The sequence below is a fragment of the Zonotrichia albicollis genome, chromosome 1 (assembly GCF_047830755.1).
Source record: "Zonotrichia albicollis isolate bZonAlb1 chromosome 1, bZonAlb1.hap1, whole genome shotgun sequence".
Taxonomy (NCBI): Eukaryota; Metazoa; Chordata; class Aves; order Passeriformes; family Passerellidae; genus Zonotrichia; species Zonotrichia albicollis.
In genome coordinates, this window is record NC_133819.1 from 119,881,476 (window position 1) to 119,902,363 (window position 20,888).

General features: G+C 36.6%; 1 protein-coding gene across 7 annotated transcripts in view; it reads right to left on the reverse strand.

Annotated features, from left to right (window-relative positions):
• Window positions 1-20,888, reverse strand: part of PDE7A (phosphodiesterase 7A) — a 78,265-nt gene that overhangs the window by 28,698 nt on the left and 28,679 nt on the right. For 2 of the 7 annotated variants that reach the window (XM_074551643.1, XM_074551624.1), the window contains exons 1-4: window positions 16,089-16,247; window positions 9,447-9,507; window positions 2,798-2,830; window positions 2,224-2,307 (exon numbers count right to left, since the gene is read on the reverse strand). In XM_074551643.1, coding sequence (XP_074407744.1) covers window positions 2,224-2,307; window positions 2,798-2,830; window positions 9,447-9,507; window positions 16,089-16,148 — 238 coding nt within the window. In that variant the 5' untranslated portion in view covers window positions 16,149-16,247. Of the gene's footprint in view, window positions 1-2,223; window positions 2,308-2,797; window positions 2,831-9,446; window positions 9,508-16,088; window positions 16,248-20,888 lie in introns of those variants that run through there. The other 5 variants (XM_074551654.1, XM_074551634.1, XM_074551665.1 and 2 more) reach the window with 5 other exon arrangements.

Here is a 20,888-nt window from a genome sequence, read left to right on the forward strand (position 1 = left end):
TGACTGACAGCAACTATATAAATCCTCTGCAAAACACATAAGCAATGACCATTGCAAACAATTTAGAACCACAGAATATAGCTAGTGGATAGTACAAGGAAGTTACAGTGAAACTACACAAACACAATGGAGGAAGCATGTCCATGCATTACTGATGTTCAGTATCAGCTGTGGTGGAGAAAAACAAAAAAGGCAACATTCAGATGGTTTAGTCTGCTTCCGCTAAAGAGACCCTTTCCAGTTCAGTATTTGCCCCAAGGAAAGAAGAGCTGGCTGACTCCTCTCACAAGTTATCGCTCTAATGGGTATTTTTCAGTCATTTACCTCTGTGTGGCAGAATCAACTTCTCCTGAAGTAACCAGGAGAGGGCAGGGGAACAGACAGGGAGAATATCCTAAAAATTAGGTCAAGTCTGATTCCTGCAACTTCTCTCTAATGGCAGTCTCACAGTGCATTACTAAATCTCTTTGACTTAAAACAATTAAGGAAACTCTGATCAGAAATAAATTAGCAATGCAGAGAGGGGGAAAAAAGACATTTTATGGATAAAAAAGAATCCTACATTTATGTAAATTATTAGATAACCTACTAATATGGTGAGAGATTGTGCGGAATTCTTGACTTTGAAAGAAACTCCACAATGTGGCAGGAGCCCGGAAGTCAGAGCACCTTTTCAACAAACTACAGTCCTGAAGTGCAAAAAAGTCTGACTATAATATGACAACTCTGAAAACTAACAGACAAACTGACCTGCATGGGGAGTTAAAGCCAAAGAATTTTTTGGCCCTCCTAGCAATATTTTTTGCTGTCATTAAACACCACAGGTGATGTTGCTAAAAGCTGGTGGCTGTGTCTCAACAAGTAGGGGCAAGGAGAAAGGGTGTGAAAGTTCTTTTACTGACTAGTCATGATCTGCCTGATGCGCAATCATGAGGATGGAAAGAAACAGTGTGATGAGGACCATAAAAAACAGTTAATCTGACAACAGCAATAACATCATATGACTGCCTTTTAACGGGCAGTTATTTTAATACTTGTTAGCATTTCCTATATCAGCATGAAATGCCATATATATATATATATATATACACACACAAAAAGACAATTACATACTTCATAAATTGCATGCTATTTCTGCAGAGAATTTATTATACTCAATCAGGATTTGAGATGAAACTCTTATCCTCTGTATTGAAAAAAATCTACATAGCACACTCTTCAAACTTTGTTTTCTCACCTATTTTTATGAAACTTTTGAACAAAACTAAGAGTTTAAGAGTTTTAGAAATTATCTACTTTTAAAAATTATAACTTCAGTTAAGATCAGAGTATAAGACCAGTTTCTGCCACTCATTTTTATTCATAAAGTAATTACAACAACCACACTTACTACCATGAAATCTACTTTACTAAATCTCTCCATTGCATTCAGAATACTTGGAATTGTGCTGATCCAATGCTGGTATAGATCCTTTATGACACTTAGTATCTTAATTATTGGCATAATTTAATTAAGACTCAGATCCCCTGCACTTTTGCTGCATATTGGTTTGATGGTGTCAAAACTTTATATTACAACAACTACTGACAAATTTAGTTGTAATAATATGGATGAATAATTTAACTTTTTTTCTCTACAAAAATATTCTTCTTGTAACACTTCTGAAAAAATAAAAGATTCCTCAAACACATAATCAAAAAAATTTAGGCAGCCACTTTGTCCTAAAACTTTAATTTTTATTTAAGATCTGTCTCTGTCCAAAAATTTAAGGCCTAGCTACACACCTGAGTAGATGTAAATGTTCATTCATTATGATGAGGTCAAGAATATTGATATTACCGTAATCCTGTTCAAGCGTCATCCTGGACAGGGCCTTTCTAGTGCTTTATAAAAACAGAAAAGTATTCTCCTCAACAGATTGTGTCTGCCAAGTAAGCACACAGCACACACATCAGTAGCTGTTTAGAAGATACATCTTCATTTCCATATGGATTCAGGTCTAAATTCAGTGAGTTTAAAATTATAATTTTTTTTAAAAAACTATTTAGTAGTGAAGATATTCCTCTTCTATTTTTGGTAATGAGCTAGAATGAAAGATTTTCCTAAGAAATATAAAAAAATCGTCTTGCTATAAGAGCTGCTAACTTTACTTTAGAGGCTCAGTTGTTAAAATTTATGGAAGCCTTTGTTTATTTGTCATTTATCTGCTTTTAAATACTTACAGTGAAAAATACGGAAATCAATGTATGGATGAGAACCTCTTCTCTCTGTTTCAAATCCTGCCCGACTTCTTACTCGCACATCTCCTAGAAACAGGGTCAAGAGTGAAATAAAAGTGTGGAAGAGTGGCAGAGATAAAATGCAAATGAACATAGCCTGGAGGGGTAAAGATTCATGTTCTTAATGAAGGAGAGTAATTCAAACAATAGGCCTACTTCAATGCTGTTTGTTTTTAAGGTGAAATTCAAAACAAAGTTTGAAGACTTGTTAAACATGCAATCACATGCTTTCTTGCCAAAATCTCTCCTGCCTAAGCATACGTTGCCAGAAGCATGTGATAAGCATTCAGATGAAATTAGGAAGAGCTTGCTACACCAGTATGGTAAAAATGCACCTTAATATGACAGAAAACAAGAACATTTAAAGTTGATTTGCTCCTCAGTAACACACATACAACAATAACATTTTGTAGAATACAAAAAAGATTCAACTTCTAGAAATGGTAGCTTTTAGCAAAGAAGCTAGTTACAATATGGTTTTATATTATAAAATATTTTCCCACTAGCATTTACTTACTTGCGCTCAGCTGTTTGAATATTACACAAGAGCCTATTAAAATACCAAAACTCAGTATTAAAATTTGATCAAACTATTTTGCACTGTAATTAGCTTCAACCTCAATCTTTTAGCATGCTACTTGATTTCTACTTATGCACTTTACCAACTGAAAGCTGATCAGTATTCTTTCGTGAGATAGTTGCATGTATTAATATCAGCAGTTCACCTGCATTAAAAACTTTCACTTGAAATCTTTTTGTAATTACAAATTTGGAGAAATCTTCGAGAATCAAATGCAATACTGTTTCCCTCCTCAAACTTTAACAAAGATAAATTTAAGATGTGCAAATGTTGTGGTTTCTAATTATGAGAATCTATCAAGTGTCGTATTTGCCTCACTTCAAACACATGACTTCCCACATGAAACCAAAATAAGTAATTAACAAAAAGCACTATGATTGAGTTTATAAGAACTAAATAAAAATACAGCTATTTATTTTTCATCAAGTCATAGGCATCTTGAGAGCATTTTTTTTCCATTTTTTCTTTTCTAACCTGCAATGTGTAACGCTGAAGCAGTCAGCTTATGAGAAAATAGCTCAAGGTACTGACTTACACTTCAGTAAATGTGCTTTTAAATACCTAACAGGTATCCTTCTAGAGATACATATCTATAAACACTGACACATCTAGAATGAATGTTATCTTGTGAGGCATGCTGGAAGGACCACAAATGGGGTAAGCAGGCCCAGGGCTCCCCTAAAGTTTACACATCAGTAAAAATATAGTAAATACATGTGCCCTTCAGTTATTAATCCTTTTTTATTTTAACTGAAAGTCATAACTGAGCTGCAAGGGAAAGCAACCCAATTACTATCTCCAAGAATTAATTTTCAGACCACTTACAATATATTACTAATAAAGGCTTCAAGCATTCATTTGAGCAGAGTGCAAGAGACTTGTTTCCTTCCAGGCAATACAGAGGCAGCAAATTGTAGAACTCTTCTGTTAGGCACAAGCAACTGGTGAATTTTATTTACAAAATAAATTAACAAAAATGAAAAAGACAGGAAACTTTGGAAGAGAGGGGGCAAATGCATTAGTAGCTGTATATGAAAATAAAAGTGTGCACGGAGGAAAATTTCAACTTTCATTACCTTTCACTCATATTTATCTGGGCAATCAGGCATAGCTACAGCTGTGTGAATGAGTTCACCAGCTAAATTAAAAGAAAATAAAAGAGGTTTTTTAGTGAAGCTAATTTTTTACAAAAAAGGTGATACAGCTTTTGTGATTTATTTTTAATTTAAAATGCAGTTTTTTACTTTTAAAATTTACAAACCACAGTACCAATCAGCAAATAGTTTCAGACAGTGTATGACTAAGGTTGTGGCAAACAATTTGTTTTAAGTGTCAAAAATAGGAAAATTTTATGAAAAAATACCTGAAGACCAACATGGAATTCTGCAAATAACAAAATGAGCAGGTTCATCTGATAAATGATGTCCATAAAGTTTCTCTCTGCTTTGTTCTTTTTCATTTACTACCCTTGACTAACAGCATAGACTAACAGCACCAATAATAGTATCCTTGGTACCCTTGAAATGCCTGCAATGTTGAGAACTTTAGGGAGGAAAGCAAGAAAAACTGTCTGCAAGTAAAATGAAGAAGTGCAACTGACTACATTAGTTTAAACAGGAATGATGTGAATGTTTATTTACAGGAATATTTAGCCAAAGAAGGGATTGTATACTAAAAATGCACATGGCAAACTAAGAAAAAGGCAGCTGTAATAAGAAAAAGCTAAAATAATTGTATTTACTTGCATACATATAAAATGAGGAATTCCCAGCAGGGAAGGTAAATATTTTTATTATATAGTTATTGAACAAAATTCTCTCTCCCTAATCATGGTAGAAGAAGCGATTAAAAAAAAAGAAGAACAATATCTCAACAATTGATTATTTTTTTAAGTATACAACTGGATTTATTCTGGAAAAATATACCCCTTCTACAAGACTGGAATTCATTACAGCAAACAAAGCAGAAAATTCCCTTGTGCAAAACAAAAGCAAAAGAAATGCCTCCATTATCATGGTACAGAACTGCTGCATTTTTCAAGATTTCAGAAAATAAATGTACTTGAAAAATATTGATACAAGTGGAATTTGATGATACCATACATCCATCTTAAGTTTCTAAATAAACAGAAGTAGAAAAAGGGATAACTGGCTGCACATTATGAAATAATGTGCTATTGGCACAGTGAAACTAATCTCTAGTGCATATGTATAGTTAGTTCCAAAACATCCAGAAATACTGGATTGTCATTATGCATTCACTCTTTGGTTAATGTAACCTGCAGAAGATTAATGGATCCCAAATGCACCCAATTCATTGTACCTTCACACAACATAACATGTTCACATCAATTTGCTTGGGAAATCCTGCACAAGTGTTTTGCAATCCTGTGCCTGTGAAGTTATGCAGAATTTAATTTTAGGAGGCATGTTTATCGTCACAGAGAACTTCACAAAAAAGCAGAAGATATCTCAGATTTGAGATTACTTTTATCAATCAAAAGGACACTGTTACATAATTCCTTCAAACAGCAACAGAAGTCCAACCTCAGAGCCAACCATTATTACAGTAGCCAAAAGACAATTAAAATTCAATCCTAAAACAAAAGAACTTATTCATAACATTTCTTTATTTAGACCCTTACAAACATATTGAAATGCTTACACAATCTTTTTAAGCCATCAGATCCCACAGTTTGCTTATAGGTAAATTTCCTTGGGGGAGGGCAGCAAGCTGACTGACAGTTTTTATCTCAAGTATCTCTTCTTCAGCCACTTTAAGCCACACTGGAAAGATTCCTGTGTTACCTCTATGGAACACATTCAAGTCCAGTATCTTAATGATACTGGACTTCCAGGAACAATTTTTTTCCCTCTTTGTGAGTTTTGCAGATTCCAAAGAATCAAGAGAAAGATTTTAAAAATGTGAAGCTTTCCTTTCCAACCTTTATTCTGAGCACAAAAATGATACAATATCTGATGGCTGAGTATTTAGCTACACTTTTTTCCAGAATAGTCCTGCATGATCAGGATCACTTGCATTTTTAAGACAAAGATCATACTGGCAAAAACTTAATTGAAGACTAAATCAATCATGGAAGAAGGAATGTAAGAGGGAGGTTTGCAGCTACAACTGAAAACTGAAAAGTAATCAGGGCTGTAACAAAACTTACCTTGAAATAGATTGTTTAATTCCTGCCCCTGTCTCAGATTCCTGCTCACACCACAAGGACAGCTCTGATACTTACGAGGCAGCTGAAATGCCACAGCTGACATCCCTGGGCGTCAGGGTTACCCAGCACACACTCGGTGCTGCCCTAACACTGCAGTGTGGCACAGCAACAATGCAGCAGCTGCTTGGGGAGCTGAGGCCATCCAGAGCAGAGGCAGAAACCTCAGAGACCATGAAGCACAGCTGGGAGCAGAAATTACAACAGCCACCTCAAGGTAAAGGATTCAAGTCAAAGCCAAGAGGTTTTGAAGAGCAGGATTTTCAGACAGAATTAATAACTTCACAGATTAAAATTCCTATTAAATTTGTTGGAGAAACAGATGACAGGTCAGCTGAATGTGACAGAATTAAAGCAAACAGAAAACAAAAACAAACTACCAGAGAAAAGCGTGCACAGTACACAGTAGTTTTTCTCCAATGTTTCCTATTTGAAGTGATCAAGACCTCTAAAGGAAGATAAATGCTCCAATTGTAGCTGAGAGGTGCATGCTCACCAATACAAGCAGTCAGTGTCCCACACTTTCTACCCCATGCACAGTAGAAAAACCTTCAGTCAATATAAAGCAACAAGAAAAGGAAACCAGAAAAGCAATAGAAAAATCAGAAAACTATCAAGATTACACAAAAGCACTTACAAGATATTTTGAGAATTCCCCATAGTTGCTGAGAAAGGTGGTTGCGGTGATGCAGATGTTTTAGCCTTTCCAAGGTCTTAAAAGAAAAATTCTACAATGCTGCATCTGTATCTATATTTTAAAATAGTAAATAAGGCACACGGGAGTGGCTTAGTGTGTATTTTGGGAACGGGGTATGACAGATGAGTCATTACAGTCAACGCTGCCTGTTTATATCGACACACTGATGGAGGCAGTTAGGAGTGAGCTTTTTATTTTGCATACTCCTAAACAGGATCTTTTAAATTGAACCTGGACACACTGCCATAGCACAGGAATTCCTAATTACTTGGTGTAAATGAATTTCCATTGGATTACCATTGGAACAGCCTGAAAACATTGAATGAAGCAACTTCATGGCCAGCACAACTAAACAAAGGCAGAGAGAGCTATTGTAGATACTTTTAGCCTTACATTTCCGCTCTGCTAAGATAAACACCTTATCAAGGTACATTTTATTACTAGATACATTTATTCCATTAGTATGGAATAAAAGCAACCAAGTAAAAGGCAAATCTGCTCATGACTGTGCCTAACTTCCCATTAAGTTACAGCTGATGATTCCTTATAGATTATTTTGCTCAAATGCACTAAGATAAACAGAACAAAAACAAAAATCTAATAATACTGTAGGAAAAGCAACGCTTAACATTTCTTGCAAAAAATTGTAATAGAATATATTAACCCTTGAATCTACTCTAATATGAATGTTTCTACATACTGATGAGTCCAACTGTTCAGCTTTCAGGCTGGTCTTTTTTACAGACGATTTACAAGTACAAAAAAATATGTAAATAGTTGCTAACTTGTACAGTATAGTACAGATAACATTTGCATAAACCAAGTGATATCTATTAAGTGAGAAAATAACACAAATTTACCACACAATGATTCAAACATGCCATGAGCAATTTTTTGTTTGCTTGTTGGTACCCTCCTCCCCCACCTAAGTTGGAAGTCAATCCTTTAAAAGATTTACTGCTTCTGAATAGCAGAACAGCATGAATGAATTATGCCAGCAAGAATTACACTATTCATAACAAACATCAATCTCATTATGTAATAATTAATTTCAATGAGAGTACAATTGAAAAATTAATTTACTTAACATCATGTTCTGAATATTTTCCAGTTCTACCTATGAGAATAGTGGAAGTTTTCCAAGACAAATTAAATTTTTCTCTCCAGTCACATGTATGTATCAAAAACTAGAGGAAGCCATGTTTTGCTTCTCTCTAGATTTACTTGAGCATTATCACAAATCCTTCTGCAGAAATGATGGGCCTAACTACTTCATTTTAAGTTCTGAAAACAAAATAAACCTATTTACAACAACAACCCAGCAGCTTTTTCAATAAACATTTAGAACCCAGTATCTTCTGTTCTCATCTAAACAAATCCCCAAAGTAATTAAATTCTCTGATCAAAACCCCTTCATTAGACAGTCAGTGCTACAGTATTAACAACTACACAAATGTAAAAAATCAAAACAACTGGAAAAAAAAAGTGAAGCTGCTAAGTCAAAATAGAATTTATATGTATATATGACCATATATTCCTACATATGTAGGTTAGGACTATAAATTCTTATACACACATGCCTATAGCTTACAAGTTTAAATTCAGAGACAATGCAGTTATGAATTTCTGGGGACTTGAACATGTGCAATATACAACTAAACTGAAAAGACTCAGGGCATAAAAAGACATGTTCTGGCTGATTTAGTTGGAGATGGTTAAGAATTTGTAATGAGTAGCTGCTGGTGTTCATTGAGCTGTGTGAGACATCAAGCAAGCATTCCTAGTCCATTTCAACACAGATTCATAGCTCAAGGTGGCTAAATTAAGTGGCATCACACAGCAGTGGAACAGACTCAGAGCACATACACAGTCCCCATGCCATCTGCACCACCAGCAGCCTCCAGAAGAGGTGTGGGAAATACTGAATCTGGCAGCCAGATCTGCAACAGCCTTCCATCTTTCTCCTCTCAACAAATGACCTCAACTCCTGTGCACTCACTACCACAGAGGGTCTCTGGATGCTTTCCCCTCCCAATACCATTCTTTTGTTTGAACTGGGCTTTACCCTTTATCTCCCTGCTACTCTGGAAGCACTCCTCAGTAAGTTGACTGAACTACTCAGCCCTGACAAACACCCTTTCCTTTCTCCAGTCACATTTAGGATTAACAAAAAAATATTGTTTAAAATCACATCATTATTCCAAGAACACCTGGCACATTTCATAGCCTCAGTACTGAAGTTTTTAAGAATGTGTGATGACTCTCCAATAAGTGTTCTCTAAGCTATAGTTTTAACTAGAAAGATACAAGGCAGAGGTGGTAAATTCCATGACAGAAAGATCAATCATGAGTCACTTAGAAAACTTTACTTCTACCAAACACATTGGGTTAATTATAAGACCTTTCCTTTTTTCTTCAATATAGGAGTAAAACATCCTACACAATGTTCAACTCAGGAAAAAAGAAACTAAAAAAGGCAAACAACCAAAAAAAAACCAAGTCAACATATAAGAACCCAAACTCTTGTAGAGATTCTAACCAAAATATTATCCAGGAGACAGAGAATGCTAAGTTTATCAATTCAACAGAGATGTAAAAAAGTTATTATTTAAATCAATCATAAATGTTGGAAGTTGCAATATAGAAAATGGTATGCTTACCTAGCATACGAATGTACAACGCAGTCTGATCTGAGCTGTCATAGGAAATTGCTCCACGTCTCTGAAAAAAATAAGTCCATTTTAAGCAAGTTAGAAGAAAATAATTTTTAAATTGAAATGAAAATTATTAACCATTTCCATTTTAACTCTCAATATTAATTTTAGAAATTGTGTGTCTTTCATGCAAAATGCCATTTTCAAGTATATTTATAGGCTGATTTTGCTTTAAGAGGGAACAAAGGAAGGATACGAATTGGTAGTGAAAAGATTATGAAACACAAGATCAGAGTGTGGCTAAAAACACCCCCATATATTCCTTTCCAATGTTCCTCAATCATTCCTCACAGTAGGAAAGACACAGAATGAGATTATGCAGACACAAGAAAGTGCTCCTCATGGCCTTCTAGAACACCATATTGAAACAAATACTTGCAGTTCCTGGTTCATATATCTACCATTACCTATGGGGTATTTCCATCTTCTAAAGGTAAGAGATGTAATAAGTGAAATTACAACATTACTGCAGCTCTAGGATGCCACATGCTACTTTCATTCTACCTTGTATTTTCTGTAGGCAAAGCAAGGTATCACTGAGGTAAGATGCATAAAGGCATTTCAGAGAAAGCCAGCAAGTAGTATTTCAAATTTGATGATAAAAGTTCAGAAGAGTCATCAAGTTATCCATGCACAAGACTGAGATACTCCCACATAAACTGCATTTTTTACCTACATGGGACACATTATGTGTCATACATACTAAGCTACTGTGGTAGTTACAATCCAGGAAGTCCCCTATGAAGTGGGGAACTTCTCCTCTAACAGCGAAAAACTGGAGCAATGTTCTCACTGGTATCACACAGTCTGCAAAGCATGACTCCACCTAGAACCCAGCCTCACATCGTGCCTTCATTGTACTTGGACCATCTTCTGCCCCTTCCCAAGGCCTTCATTAATGTTACCTGTTAATCCTAGGATGAGAGGATCACCTTCACAATCAGACCTCCATTTTTTCTTTACAGAAATAAGATTTTTTGTGGGAGGTGCATATTAGAAATTCCTATGACCTTTCTCTGCACACCACACTTCTTTCTTACACTGAGGACAGCACCAAGAGTCACCACATGCCTTTGAGAACTTCAGATAAAAGTCAGCCTGGTGGCAAACACAATCATCCATTTTTCTATGTACACATCAGGAACAACACTAACTCGGGGACACACAACAGCCTGAAAATGTGCAACTTCAAAAGATAAGAAATCAAATCATGTTAGGAAACAGGACAGAAAAAATAATGTTGCCCATTGAGAAGAATTCTGAAGGAAATGAAGGAAAGAAAAATTACATGGAAAAGCAAAAAGGCAGAACTGCTGATATGCATCTATAGAGAACAACCTAAATGAACTCAAAGACAGACTAAAGATAGTAACCTCAATCACCATGATCTGCAAAGTGATGTGCTAAGACTCCAAACTCATAAGTTACTCTTTTTAATATTTTTCATGCCAAAACAAAAATTAAAACCTTACACTTGAAGTTGTAGTTTTTTCCAAAAGTAAGATTAATATGCAATTATAAAAGTGACCAAAAGAACTAGCTCCAAATGGGGTCCAATAACAATAATGGGGCCCAAGCTGTTGTAAAGACTACAAGGAAGAACTCCCTGTACAGAACTTTTATGTTGTCTCAGCCTTTGTTCTATATTTTCTTGGAAGATCATAAGCCATGCAAATAATTTCTCAATATATGTTTGTACAGCATTTCTCACAGCAGTATGCCTGTTCCGATGGGAAAGGTAGAAATACAGCTACTCAGCCAGAAAATGATGCTGATTTCTCACTAACATTTTCAATGTTTTTCATTAAACTTGCCTTTGAGTTTCAAAAAATCTCAGCTAAATATATTTTCCATAGCTTGGAACATTTCATAGCACTGACTAGGCACAATCAGTGATGTAATTTAGTGCTAACTTGCAATTTGCACCTGTCCATCACAGATTTCTGGGCATGTCCAATACAGTTCTGTAATCTAATACAGGAGAAACCTAAGCACACATGCAGCTACAAGACCTACATACAACTGGAGCATTAGTCTGCAAGAAAGAAAACAATATACAAAAATTTACTGAAAAAGAAACCCTTTTGATATGTTGATTCTCAAATATTACTTGCTCCCTAAAATAAAATATTGTTAGATAAAACAGTATGTATAAAGTAGTGCATCCATGTACGATATCAAAAACAAAACAGATTTTTAAAAACATGCAGTAGTTGCTCATATAGACAAGTGATTTTGCTCTGCAAGGACATATTTGAAACAATCAACTCTAGTAAAATTACCTAAGAAAGTTTGGTTCTCTAAGGAAAAATAGAGACAATTTATTGTATAAATTTCACTAGCAATACTACACAAATAGCAGGACAATTTCAGGTAATTCTGCTAAAAGGACTGAGGTCTCAAAGATACTTATTCATTGAAATTTATTAACTAAAATAGGTAAGAGGAAAACATGTATTAGCAAGTTCCACCAACAGATATTGGGGGGGGGGGGTAATGAGTGGTCAGATCTCTTATCTTTAGACCAAGCAAGTAAGTGAGGTACAGAGAGTTGAGCACTGTGGTGGGCAGTCAAGAGACAAAGGACAAAGCTAATGGTACAGAGGTTTTTTAGCAACTTGTGGTAAGCAAACAAATAATATTGCACTCATCAAGATACAGATTGCTTTGTGTCAGCTTACCCTGCAAATATGTAACAGACCATCTCCTGCAGGCTGTGGTGCATCACCCATTTTCCCACTTCAAATAACACTGACAGTGCATTTGTTATCCTACCCCCTATAGTACTCCAGAAAAATGCAAGGAAAAAGGCAGGAAGAGATAAGTAAGTTAACATACCCTCTGTGGGGTTCTTTAAGATACATTGTCGATTCCAGTACTTAAACCCAGCAAGGAAAAAAACCAGATTTAATGCTTCAGTTTTTCCTGCAGTATGATCGGACAGCAAATTCATAAGAAGAAAGACAAACACGTCTTGAAGAACTAAAGTAACTGCCAAGCACCAAACTGTTCAAACAACTTAATCAGCAGGATTTTACCCTTGTTGATGACCAAAAATGCCACCCTCCTCATGGCTAATCAAAGGCCCATTCTCTGTAGCCGACACCAAGACACCAACACCACACTTACCCTAAAAATATACCGTACTTACAAAGTTGAAACAACCATAGCATACACTGAATAACCCTACAGAGACCTTGGATCAGAAAATATTACTTGTTGTCAAGTTATTGTCAATATTTTTAACTCATTTAGCATAAGAATTTATTTCTAAATCTCTGCACCACCTCTCTGTCTACCTGAAGATTTGTACCTGTTAACAGCATTACTGACCCTCTGTACAAAAATCAAACAAGTAAGCACCATTCCAGCAAGCAGACAGAATTACTAGTGCTCAAAGACAAGAACCCTCATGGGTCTGTGTTTAGGCAGGTTCCATTTGCAAGCACAAGGACAACTTGGTTGGTGGGAATGTGCTGGATCCTAAGTGATTCAACAAATTGCTCAAATGATTACCTGAGGTTCTCAACTACTCTGCCCCCTTCCAGGTACGAGAACAGCCACCTGACCTGGGTGGGCTGATTGCTTCAGCCGTGAAGATGGATGTCAGAAAGATGACTGGGAAGGGTGGTTTATACTGGACTTCCACTCACCTTAAACTTCAGTATCACATTAAGAGTATTATTTATTCTTTAGAAGGCTGATACAGTCAAAAAGCTTCTTTTTTTTCTTGGAAGATGAATGGAAGAAGTTCAAACTAAATTGGAAGATCCATTAATCCTCTAACAGCACTGATACATGGACTCTGCAAAATCATGCAAAGGGAGTATCTAGCAGAACTTAGATTTAAGTCAGATCTCTCTGAATATCTTTTCACAGAGTATAGAAAGTTATTAAATGCCACTCAATGGGAACAACATGCCAAAATAGCACACAGATACATCTTCAAAGGGAAACCGCTTCAGTGATGCTTGGGAGCACAAGCATTTGCATGTACCACTTGGAAACGGAGCACCTGCTGCTGTTTGTGTCAAACAGAAATGTTTCCATTGATGTATCAGTTTTATCTCAGACTTCCCAATCTTGCTGAGAGCAGACACCAGCATTACTGCTGGGCACTTCATTTCAGCAAGGGCCAGCTTGTGGATAGTCTAGCAAAACAACTCCTGTTCTCCTTCTCTAACGACGCCTGCTAGAGGTGTTGGCCTTCAAAATTCAGTACCACCCATCAGAAGAACCATCCATACTTTTTGATGGACTACACAACCCTCATTTTGCTACTCAGTTGTTCATTCAGAAGCTGGGAAAGAAAAGACAGGACAGAAAGCAACACAGGCAGGTGTTTTTACCTACCTGACTTTCTAGTCCCAGCTCTTTGCTGAACTATCAGAGCATTTGTTTCAACTGCTCTGAAGACAAGTGTGGAGAAGTTGTTATACCAATTGCAATGTACTGGTTATGTTACCTCAAATATACACCCTTGGAAAGCATTTAAGATCATAAGACCATTTATGAACTAGAAGTCTTGAGAATGACAAACTAGTTAAGGCCTTACTTCTCCAACTATTATTAGATTTCAAAAGCAAGACTGTCACATATCTTAGACTTATTTTAAGTATTTAAAAGATCCATGCTAAGAGTCAGTTTTCAACTCACTAAAGCACAGAAAAATGCTCTTCAGAAGCACTTAAATTGACAATGAATTCAGGTAAGCCACTGCAAAATGGTCCTACTACTATTTAAAAATTTCACTGCAGTTCAAAGCATTACTCCGAAAGTTTACCAGTAGTAAGAAAACATCATTTATACTGCCTTTCTGAAATTTAATCAGCAGTAAGAACCTCACCTTTCCTTCAAATATTCAAATGTGATAATTTTAATATTTTCTTCCATATAAAGCTATTTCACATGATCACCTCCCAAGACAGATGGCAACCATTTTTAAACTTAGCTATCATTTGACTGATAGTCATCAATGTTAGTGATACATATATCTCACAAGCATCTGTAAGCTACTTTTTCTTATATACCTCAGATGTATATAATGTGGCATAAAATTTACCCAAAGCTTTACCAACATTAAAAAAATCAAGACTTGAAAATATACAAAACAAAACCTTGACAATTGATCAGAAAGAATGTACACTTAAAAAAACTCCACAAGCAATTGGTTTAAGTGAGGACAGTAATACACAGGGGTATTGCCTAAGGAAACTAAATCAGAATAGCATCAAGGCAATGGCAAAATAGGCAATTGAATGAACACAAAAACACTAATTCTTTAAAACAAACAACCACTAGCACATGCAGAAACACAATCATAAATAGCAGGGAGATTTATGCCTAACTGCATTATGTCAGCTACCTGGGATTTTTCTTTTTCCCCGCCTTAAAACAATCTCTGACCAAACTGGATTAGACATAACCCTAGAACAGGTTTTTATGTCAAGTTCCAAAAAGCCAGCAGTTCAACAATATACCAGCAAAATGCACATGATGTACTGGTCTAGCACACAGGCTGTAAATCTGTAGAATCTGCCTTCAGTCACAAGTGAACATCCACTGGGCATCCTGGTCTCTTTCTTGATGTGACAAAAGTTGTCACAAGTGCTAGCAACTAAGCCAGACCATTTTTGCTTTTAATAAATTTAGAAACACGTTATTGGCAATGACTGAAGAGTACAGGCATGGGTGCCTGGCAAAGCTTGTTTTCACAACAAACTCAAGTTCATGCTTCTTCAGATTCTCCTGTTAATTGTACAAAAATTTTAGAAATGTGTATCAGTAGCAATAACAAAAAAAATTATCTATTAATGCAGGAACTTTGTTTTTGGGGTTTTTTTTCAGTTTCCTTAATTCTCTCCAATTATTCTGGCTCTCCTTCATAATGCAACAATTAAATTTATTCTTCCTTCTTGCAGTGAGCTATGCTGAGAAGAGCCTGCTCTCATCTCCAGACACCAATCTCACCTATATTTACCAGCACAAATATTCATTATGGGGATACTTACATTCTTTGGAATGAGAGAGTAAAAACTTAATCCTAACATAAGCATGCATTTTGCAAAACACAGGGATCTCAAATAGAAAGGCTACAAAGTAAAGTAGATATTTCACATAAGCAAACAAAACTGGTATTTCCACTCCTGCAACTCTGAAATCAACAATACAAAAAGGATATCCTGTCCAGGAAGCAAAATACACTAATTTGTATTATTCTCACTATGTTTAAAATTGTTTTTCCTTATTTTCACAAAGGCTTTAAGGTGCTATAAAACTGGAAATCTGTTGGTAACACAGGCAAGCCAACTCCTGCCATTCAGAAGCCATTTCAGATCGCTTTTTTCTCCTCTCCTAACTGGCACTGCTACAAACACACTCCTTCCCACTTCAAGGCAAGCAAAAGTCAAGATCTACAAAATCATGTATGAACACTTAAGAAACACAATCTTAAATGGCAAATGATGTTTCCAAAACAGATTAGATTTAAAAAGGAAAAATAAGCGCTTGTGAAGTTCTTAATGACTTGTTTTCTCTTGGACTACTTCTAAACCCAGTTAGTCAAAACATTTTTTTAAAATGGCCTACCTTAGAAGTAATGCATTTGATGAGGATCAGAGCTAAACACCAGATCAATGCAATTCCCATTGGATCACCCCGAATAGCTGAAGCATACTCTCCCCCGACGGCCGCCAGCGCCGAAGGCAGCAGGGCACGGCAGCGAGGCACAGGGCAGGCAGCAGCTGTCACCTGACAGCCCCTGCAATGGGCTCTGCCCGCTCCTCTCGCTGCCAACGCCGCACTCAACAAGAAAGTTTTACAAGCAGAGGACATGGCAATCAGTAAAACCTTACTAAACCCCACAGAAATGCCAACGGAAATGTAAAACCGTGATTACATCCTGTCATCATCTTTAAATGCAGCAAAGTGTGCCACACAATAGGATCAAACTCCAGTAGTCAAAACACCCGAGCTAAGTCAGGATACTGCCTTGCCTTCAAATGCTATGAAGAGCCTGTTTCCAGCAGATTCCAGCACTTGTGATATTCACAAGTTCCTTTTATCTCCGCCACCTGGAGAACTGCTAAGAACTGAACTTCAAAACATATTTCAAAATTGTTTTTATAGCAACGTACTATAAATAATGTTAATGAAAGTTAATGCACCGAATATGTGCAATTGTTCAAAGCAGTTGTCATTGTCTAATTTCTTTTGTCCACTAAATACCAATCCATCCTTCCTACTAGCCATTCACACTCATGCCTGAACTGGCATGGGGCTTTTATTTATTGCTCCAAGGGCTGAACCTGGCTACAGCCTCCCCAGCTCTACCCAGGGCTGGAAAGCAGTCTAACTTCCTCCAAGAACGCTGGTTGTGCAGCAAAGTAGTCCTATGTGCTTGGTGCAGCCTTGAGATTCATTCTAATTTCTGTCATTTTAAGCTGACAAGTGTTTCATTTCAAAAATACAAATAAATCTCAAATACTTACGAAAAAATGAGCTACAGTGGGGGAGAAAAAAGAACAGTGTAGGAAAATGAGGAGTTTAAAAGGATGACAATGAATAACTGAAAGCAAATTTATATGAAGAATCTGCTCTTCCTATTTATTTTTTTTTTTGCAAAGAAATCAATTCCAAATTCCAATATGTGCACAAAAGTTAGCTCAGCTCACCAAAGGAGTAGTTTTAACATTAAGAAACTAATTTCCTCCCTTCCACAAGAATAGGGAACACAGACCACAGCAGATGTTTACTAAATTAAGGAGATTTGTTAAGTGGGATAGAGCTCTTTGTCATTTTATATCATGATTCCGGATATTTATGATGTCTTTTAAGCTATAATCATGTTCTCAGCACAACCTGTGAATCCCTACAGAACCATTACACTCCAAACATTTATCTTCTGCCCTGTCCCCATGCCCCAGAAAAATAGTCAGATCAAAACCAAAGGCAAGAACATTCAGAATGGGCCTTTTGGTACCTCACTTCATGAATGCAGCACTTATCTAAAGCTCTGTTAAGTTCCACATAAAATACCAACTGTCACAGAGATAAATTTAAAAACATTACCACCTCCAAATAGTTGACAAGGTTAAAACACCCTAACAATTAATCACCACTAGTCTGATGTTTCTTTAAAAAAACAAACCCACAATAAATGGCATCAGGCAATATTTGCATTACAATTCGGCACAACTGGAGCAGATCAAAGCACACCTGCTGCTCAGATCTTTACACCTATACTATATGAAGCCCAGGAGTTTTAATTGGTTTTTGAAGGCCATATTTACTCCAACTTCCTGAACCAGATCCTACCACAGGAGGTTCAAAGCTGCCAAAAAATGATCCAGTAACTGATCAAACCCCTACAAACTCATTGAGGTTTCAAGCCCATCAGGTGCACACAATGAGTGAATGATTTAGTTTCTTTTGGAAGAAGCCTGGTTAGCACATACCAAAACCACTCCAGAAAACAATCAAATGAGCACAGCAAACAGGAACAATGAGGTGATTTGCTTCAAGACTGAACTCCCCTCTGAATAAAACTCAAGTATAAATAGCCTTATACTCTTTGAAATGTCAAGCTTTCCTCTCCGTCACCACTATTATCAATTCTCCCTGATAAATCTGGTTTTTCTGTCTCAAAACACACGAAGATGTTCTTGGAGTGTGTGCATAGTCTTGCCCCAGGTGCATGGAGCAAGACTTTCTCCCACCATATTCAGAAATACATTATCTTAGCAAACAGAACTATACAAAGTGATCACCCTTTCCTCTTTTGTCTTCCATCATTAAGTGGTTTAATTAAGAAGACTTCTCTTACTGGTAGTTATCTTAGAACTGTCTCATGCATAAATTTAATATGAGAACACAGAAATAAAAGTATTTGACTGCACTAGACCATTATTTGTTTTAATTACAGCTTGGAAATGGAAAGATTGTTTTGGTAATACAATTCTGAATTTGGAGACAGAGTAAGATCAGAAAGTGCACTGGTTTGTGTGAGAAGTTTAACAAATCAACACAGAAGCTAAAGTGCCTCTTTTGGATAAAGTGCTGCTTTGAATAACCCCACTAACAATTGCAAGGTGAAAGTGAAAGAGATTACATTTTACAAAGAAGAAATTATTCCAAGTTATTAGTAAGTACTGTAAACCTGCAGGTAGAAGACTACATAAAAATGTGGTAACACTAAATTCCCTCTGTGTTAACTACTCCCTGTTATATTGCCTCAGCCCTGGGATTGCAGGGACCCTTCAACTGTGGACACCCCCCTCAGTCTCAGCTTCATCTTGAAACTAAGAAGCACACAAAAAAGGAATAGATATCATGTATGATACCTATTCGTTTTTGTGTGCTTCTTAGTTTCAAGATGAAGCTGAGACTGATGCCATTGTTTCATTGTTGGTTTTTTTTTAATTGGGGAAGTTGCTAATGCTGTTTCATTTTCTTTCTTCTCTTTTTCTTTACTGCTTTCTAACAGATTCTTTTTCAGTTTTTCTAAAACCCATTTTCTTGATGTCTGCAGAGACACCATGTTTGGTAAAGCAAGATTTACAGTACCTAACATTCACATACAAGTTACCTATTCCTCTCTCCTTACCATCAGCTCACATGTACAATTGCTGTCTCTTACCATTTCTAAAGAAACACAAATATCCCAATGGCATCAATGTAGACTTGATGATATTCAGCAATGTAGATGCATTTAAGCAGTCAAAGGCATGTTTTGCTACAATTTTTGCATTTACTGAACAAACCTCTCTGTGCTATTTCTGATAAGACAAGCATGCATTATCAATACAGCAGAAAGCAACTGGGGTTCTTGGAACAGTTGTTACAAATATTCCACTAAGGAATTTGCCAAAGACACCAGTCTGCTCTCATTGGGAAACAGGCATCACATGGGACCAGCCCCTACCCATTCAAAGTAGCTCCCCCATTAACACACCATGATTATTTGTAAGGCTCCAATTATTTCCACATACACTCCTAGAGATCTGCAAGGCTCCATGTGAAAACCCATTATTTCCTATTACATACTCTGCTATTTGGAGTACCACATACAGGATCCCAATTTTACTTGTGTATTTCTAAATACCCATCTACTCCAATATTCTTCCGTATTTAGTTATTTTCCTGAAGTTCATAAGCCCTGAGGAATGGCTCAGGGTTACCTTACAAAGCTTAGTAACTACTGTTTGTGCAGAAGTGCCTTTAAATGCTCTAACCCCCAAAAAAACCATTTCAGTAACACCTACAAGAAATCCAGAGCTGAAACAAGAGCACCAGATTTCAGATACACTGCTGGGTCTCAAATTATGCTGTTTTAAATACAGCAGGGCTTTGTCAATCTCCATCACCACCTGAGTTTTTATGCTCAGTTGGAGGCATAAAGTTGCTTATCACTCCTACTTGCCAGAATGACCTGATTTCATGTGCCTGCACCTGTACACCTGGCCCAGAAAAGAAATCTCCATGGAGTCTCCCTTGCCCTTCAAACACCCCCTTCCAGAACAGAGGCCTGTGGCACACTGATTTCTAGGATACACTCCTGACTGACCTATTACTTGCTGTGAACCAGTCTGGGAACTTTACTATGTAAACTGCATGAAATGGCTGTACAGGAATAAGCCTATCATTTTCAAATTCATCAGCACACAGTGGAAAAAAAACCCACAACTCATTTCCATCTTTTCTTTGCTTTTCTCCCTGTCTCATTATATATCATGTGTAATCTCTTGCTCCAGCAGACTTCACTCAAAAAGAATAATTAAATGGTAATCTGTAAGTATTCTTGTAACAAGTGTGGGTAGCTACTGCTGCAACCCAACCCAACCACTAAACACTGTCTCAAGGGAAAAAAATAAGAAAATGTACCATTATTTTTATACTGATATAAGATACTGAGAGCAGAACGTATAGAATTTCACAGTGTATACACAATAACCAACTTTTACAAATGCTACTTCCATTTACATCTTATTTTAAAATGTTATCTAAGCAATTTACTTCCAATTCAGCTTCTTATTTAAAAGATTTGCCATGTTAGCCCAAATTGCAACTAGGTACAAGATTCCAACTACTCCAGCTGTTTATTAACAAAATCATGGAACCATTTAGGTTGTTAAGGACCTTTAGGATCATCAAGTCCAACCACTAACCCAGCACTGCCAAGTTCACCACTAAACCATGTCCCTAAATGCCACATCTACACATCTTTTGAATAATTCCAGGGACAATGACTCATCAACAAAGCTACATATGAGCTAGCAAGCAATAAGCAAACATGAAAATCTAAGAAAGTTAGAGCAAAAATCACTTTCCACAACCACATATTAATCACCATTCCAACTGCCTCACTTGTTGCAACTAAACTCAAAAGGC